At 38.8% G+C, this 6,000-nt stretch overlaps 1 protein-coding gene across 2 annotated transcripts; it reads right to left on the bottom strand.

The window, feature by feature from the left end:
* Positions 1-925: 925 nt before the first annotated feature.
* LOC106176427 (uncharacterized) lies at positions 926-5,391 on the bottom strand. 2 transcript variants are annotated; one of them, XM_013558804.2, is made up of 3 exons: positions 4,860-5,390; positions 4,285-4,340; positions 926-2,837 (listed from the first exon to the last, which is right to left on the bottom strand). In XM_013558804.2, exon 3 carries the CDS (start codon positions 2,825-2,827, stop codon positions 2,219-2,221), a length of 609 nt encoding a protein of 202 aa, XP_013414258.1. In that variant the 5' UTR covers positions 2,828-2,837; positions 4,285-4,340; positions 4,860-5,390; the 3' UTR covers positions 926-2,218. The 2 variants fall into 2 exon arrangements, with proteins under 2 accessions (XP_013414258.1, XP_013414259.1); XM_013558805.2 differs by lacking the exon at positions 4,285-4,340 and having other exon boundaries at positions 4,860-5,391.
* Positions 5,392-6,000: the final 609 nt, after the last annotated feature.

Below are 6,000 nucleotides of genomic sequence, written 5' to 3'. Positions count from 1 at the left end.
CCTTCATATCAAAGTTCCTTGGAATATGTGTTTAGTACCATTTGGTAGGACTTTACCTTACTTGTTAATTACCCCCTACCTGCTCCAGGAGGCATGTCAGACTATTAAGCTGATTCTACTGATTGCACTTAGAAAAAATCCCCTGCAGAGTTGGATGGACCAAGCTGGGTCTATCTGAATGCTGTCTTAGGGCAACTGGGGGTTGGGGCTGCCCCTGGGGGGTGGATAATTCTTAATTCACATGGTAATTTCTGTGAACTCCTAAATCATTAGAGTGAGGAAATTGAAACTTTATAGACATATCACAAGGGAATTGCATGGGCACGTTTGGATTTTACTGTGTCTGGGGGCTTGGCTGTCCATGGGGGGGAGTGGGGGGGGCGAGGGGGGAATAATTCTAATTGTTTTACATTGTAATTTCTGATTTCTCCTCCTAGACCATTATAGTGATAAAGTTCAAACTTTGGGAATTGGTAGACCTATCATCAAGGATGTGCATAATATAAACATATAAGCACTTCAGAATTGCAGTGCTATTTGGGGTTGGGCTGTTCGGGGAGGGGGGGGGGGGGTAATTGATTCTAAATTTTTCTCACATTGTAATTTCTGGTAACTCCTAGACCGTGGAAGAAGTTCAAACTTTTGTGATTTGGAGACAGAGGTTTGTGAACTATTTTCCTACAGTGTACTTTTAAAAAAATCATAACACACTGAAACTCCATGCCTTCAGTCCCGGTCAAGTGTCACAGTTTGACACCGATTTAATTTCTGCCATATGATATTGTAGTTGCCCGTTACATGTTTAAATATCGAAAAGTATTATTTAAAGGTCTTTCCGATATAACCAGGTTTTGCCCCCCCCCCCCCCCCCCCACGCACACACAGACCAATTTTGCTTTGAAATTACATCCTCAATACTTAACAACACAGTTTAATATGCTTTATTTCTTCACATATCAGATATAGTCCCTTAAAACTCTTTAGCAAAATGTACAATCAGCTTAGCAGTACACATCTTTGGTTATTGAAAGTTAACTGATCGGTTACTAGTTATTGAATACATATAAACAGATAAAGCTACGAATGTTCTGTACACAGTTAAGGATGATTTAAGTTTCCGTTATCCCGTGTATTTTTTCACATTAAACTGAAAGACTAGAGGAATTTAGCGTTTTTTATTGTCACACTAACGAGTAGTTAAATCATGGTCGACCAATGGCAAAATTATGCTTTCAAATACCTACGTTTCTGTTTACAAAAGTTATTTTCTTTTCAGATGTGTTGTTGCTCAATAATTTCAAGAAGCTTGATCTAAAACGTACAGCCAATTTCTTTATTTAATAAGAGATTTCTGTTAACGATGATACTTTTGCGTTATTTATGTAATCAAATGACACGTAGTCTAACAGTAGGTCTCAAAGCAGTTATCAGTAAAACAACCTGCCTAACACTAGACGTAGGCTTTATATTTAGGTCTTTTACGGATTCATAAAATTTACACAAAAAGTAATTACTTGCTGTTATAACCTTTGTCTGCATTAGTAGATAAATAAATAATTAGAACCCTCAGACGTCTGGGGCATATTACTTCGCCACATTAGTTTCTCGGTAAGTTGAGTGATGAAGATATTGATTTACTGCTTCCCGATTCATGGAAATTATTAGTCAACTTGGTTGCAAATGCGAATAGTTCAAAGAGTCTAGTTAAGTACAAATACGAACATCAGTTTGATTTTAAATCTTTCTCGAACTATTTGTATTTTTTATTTAAGAGTCGTTGAAACGCAGAGGACCTTTAAATAATGTGATAGCAGACACGAACTTGTCTTATCTGCAATAATTTGGTTTCAATAAAAATAGTCCATTTTTTTCTATTGGTATTTTACCATCAATCAACCTACTTTCAAACTTATGAAAACTTCGCTATTGGCAAATACTAGACCGCCAAAATTAATTTCGATTTCCTTTTATTAATTGCAGTCTAGAAATAACGCAGTGAAATAATGTTATTGCACACGACTCTTTTGAACAATATGCTATTACGTCCGTCTTTAGCACCGCGGATTTCATACATTTGTCAGAATTTTCTGCTTTGCAGAATGCGTTTCCATCAGTTTTTCAGACACAGACACAAAGACCTAGATTTATCACAAACTATACAGATACGTTTCCACTGTGAGCCAAGATATGATACAAAATTACAGTTTCACACTCCGCTCTATTTGGGTGGCTCTCGATATATCCACGCGCCGTACTTATAATCATCTAAATACTCAGTTATGTACTTGTATCCCAGCATGTGGTCGTAGCTCCAGCCAACGCCGCCGTGTTTTTCATGCATACAGTACACACACATTGTGCTTGTTCCCGTTGCATCTTGTAATTTCTTCTTTATGTAGCTTGCTCGCTGCAGACAGTCCGAATACTCCCCTTCTGCTTCTTCACCGCAGAGATTGGCAAAACTGTTCACCAAGGCAATGAAGAGGTCTGGCTTGATGTTTGCTTTTGGTTTCTGTCCTTCAGACTGCTTCCAGATTATATATTGGTAATCTCCGAACCATTCCTCTCTGTACCAGCCCTTTTGGTGTTCCAAAACGAAGTTCACGTTTGCCGGTTTCTTTTTGACAACAGCAGCAAAATCCCCGCCGAATTCTCTCTCGCACGTCAGCTGCAGATTGTGTGCTCTTTCTGAGAGGTCGGCGCTGTCTCCAGCAACTTCGTCCATTGGGAAACCAAGAAACCTGAGCAGATTGGCTTGTTCGGTTTCATCTGGAGTTGTTGATAATTCAGGAATGGTTCGCAAACTTGTTCTATCACGACTCGCCATTTTAGAGTTGCTGAAAAAATAATTACACATAAGTCTATCTAAGGTTCTAATATGAAAAGAATCATTGATCAGTTTGGTGATAAAACGTTTAAATGCAAATTAATAATTTTTAATGACAAATGTTACAAACTACTTCCTGGTAGAAAGGAAACAGACATACAGGTAATCACGTTAAGAACTGGATTAATATGTCACTGGAATTAGACAGTCCGATAGTTCCATTTGGAATTAATAAGTCGGAGAAATGTTTCCCTAGCGAGAGGGGCGTGTCCGATATAATGAATAAATGAATGAATGAAGACCCAATAATATTAATTACTGGTTTGGTCTCGAAATATGGCCCTGGGAAATTACAATGGCACCAAGTGGTATTTCTCCTTTTTTTAAGACTTGACATTTTCATGGTCATTTATATCCAGCAACTGACTAACGAAAGGTATGTCTTTCGGTGTATTTTTTTTTTTTTTTTTTTTTTTTTTGCTTTAAGACAATGCGTGACTCGATGTCACGTACTTCTACGACTAGCAGACGACACTTTTCGCGTCATCTCGCTATTTTTACACCACTAAAGGTCATTTTCCTACTGCAGTTTAATAATGGTTTTGATGACGTTAAGAGTAGGCGGCTTTACACATACCATCTCATCAACGTGTAATAGATTCAGTGACCCAACGTCCTACACATCCTTGCCTACATAGCATTCACCTTATTTTAATTCCTCATGAATGAGTTCAACATCTACCACTAAACTTTAGTCACAAAGATATTGTTGGGAGATGTATTGGCGAAGTGCAGAATTCTATTCGCATTTTAGACGCCTCCCCCATGCGTGTTTCACCTTTTTTACAGATTCAAGAGATATTTTATCATTTCAATGTTTAAATTTGAATGTCCAACTTATAAGAGGATTATCAAAAACACGCTTATAATGTGTTAATCAAAAGCCTATTTGCCTTCAAATTTGTCATTATTGTTCATTTATCTAAGAAAAGATAAGCTTGTTAAATTTTGTCAAGTACGTTTTATGGTATGTGTTATCAAAACTGCATTATTCCATAGGCTGTTTGGCCCTTATCGAAAGATAACGGGATTTGGTCGAACTTCGGAGTAGGCCTTTTGTCTTTCCTCGTTTTATATCTTTTTGTCTCCAGTACGTGCACAATGGCCATGGAAGTAATAAATACCTCTCATTGACCACTGTTCAAGTGGGATGTCTATAGGACTGTGGACTCCCTAACATCTCCATTACATGTATAACGTGCCTAGCTTGAGAGAGTGGACCATAACCAGAATAGCCGCCCTTCCACATGAAACTGGATAATGCTAAGCACCTGCCGATCTTGGGATCGAATTTTTTCATTTAAAAATTCAGAGTGTATAGAGACGTGTAGGCCAAATATCAAAAGTTATTGTCTGAAATACTTTTGCTTGCTAGGTAGAACATCGAAATTACGTACCTGGCTTTAAAGATGTCCAATCCCTGCGCACGTTGGCTATTCCCCGGTCTGATTCCCTGAAAAAACGTGATATGATAAACTGCACTACGCACCAAAATGTTTGCATAAATAGGAGTGATTATGAGGTAATCTAAATGATGAATGTTCTCTGGGGATAACTGGCAAATGACAAACTGCTCTACACGCAATAGTGTAGTGTTTCCTATAGTAGTTGTTTTGCGTACAGGATAAAACGAAGTGGTCCTGCCCCAGAGAGGAATGTTTACCTAGCTCCTCTGATATAATGTTCTTTTTAAAGAATGTTAAAACATGTGTTACGTGTGGTAGGAATGCTGTCTGTGCTGTGTGGACTGTCACTCTAATGCACCTATGTAGGCTACAGTTAAAACCCTGATTAGATTAGAACTCGTTTATAATTCCTCGATCAATCAGAAAGTTTGCTTAAAATCAGAATGTTCTCACATCATCACACTCAAGTAACCTGAAAGGGGAACGCCTTCCATTTGAAGACATTTCTGCCTGTATTTCACACCCATACAGTCCCATCAAATAGACCTCAAAGAATTTTGACTTACCTTTCAAATTGGGTGCGGAATTATTCAGGACAAGTCTAAGCTACGTCTGTTGTGTTCTCCTTCCTTCATCAACAGTATGGATTCTGACAGGTCGCTCTGTATCCAGCCCTGTCACTGCCCTGTATCCGACCGGTACGGACACTTTACTCTTCCTTTTCAGCTTTTTCTCGCTAAATAATATGAGTCAGGCGAGATGGCTGCCCTTTCATGGATTGACCTAGTTATTTCCCTGTATATCTCTTTTGTATCGTATGATGAAGCTATGCACTGGAGATTGTATTAGCTGAACCGATCTAGCTAATATGAGCCGATACACTGTGCGCGTTAAAAATGATGGTTAAAGAAACATTCTGGTAGATTGGCACCGAAGACATCCTAGGGTTTAAAAGTAGTTTAATTTACATAAACTATACCACAGCAATTGTTTACTTTCGTTTGTTTTTGTTGGTGGTAAAACAGTAAAAACTAATCGCGATGTGAAGGTAAACGGACAAAACCCATACGGACCTAACAGGCATGATAAGCAATACGGAAGCGTCAACTCGCCTATCAAGGATTACAATTGAAACGCCACACTAAAACCCGATGAATGATTAGCGAATGACGCAAACCCTCTTCCCTCGCAATATATTGAAAAATTATACTCCCTACTCTGACATTTAAAGGAAAAAATCAGTTTACTAAATATTGGGGAACGCATTTCGTCATTCTGACAGAAAGCGCCTAAAGTGCATTTCCACGTTGTCATTGATGCAAACACTTTCCCCAACAGGGGCGGATCTAGGATTATTTGAAGGGGGGGGGGGGGGGGGGGGTCTGCGGATGCGAAGCCGACTCTCACCCCCCCCTCCCTTTGACATGGAGTTAGGGCACGAAAATTTTTAGTATTTTAGAGGGCGAACAATGCCATTTTTACGGTTTAGAACTATGATTAAGCTAGTCAAAATTCTAATTTCAAGAGGTTACCATTAGTGTGATTTTTTTTCAGACCCCCCCCTCTAAATCCGCCACTGCCCTACCTCTGAACATATACAGACAAATGCACTTTACACACTTGGTTTTACTGTAGTGCTCGGTTGAGCAACGAGTCTCGGTTTTTGTATATACATTCACGACAAAGAAGAAATAAATATTACTTAAG

This window comes from Lingula anatina, chromosome 2 (assembly GCF_051362555.1).
Source record: "Lingula anatina isolate TDL-2025a chromosome 2, LinAna3.0, whole genome shotgun sequence".
In the NCBI taxonomy this organism is placed as follows: Eukaryota; Metazoa; Brachiopoda; class Lingulata; order Lingulida; family Lingulidae; genus Lingula; species Lingula anatina.
Note: the sequence above shows the minus strand (reverse complement) of the source record. Positions and strands in the feature narration are given on the sequence as shown.

Coding starts and splice junctions, on each gene's coding strand:
- LOC106176427 (XM_013558805.2), bottom strand. CDS start 2,827: ATGGCGAGTCGTGATAGAACAAGTTTGCGAACCATTCCTGAATTATCA.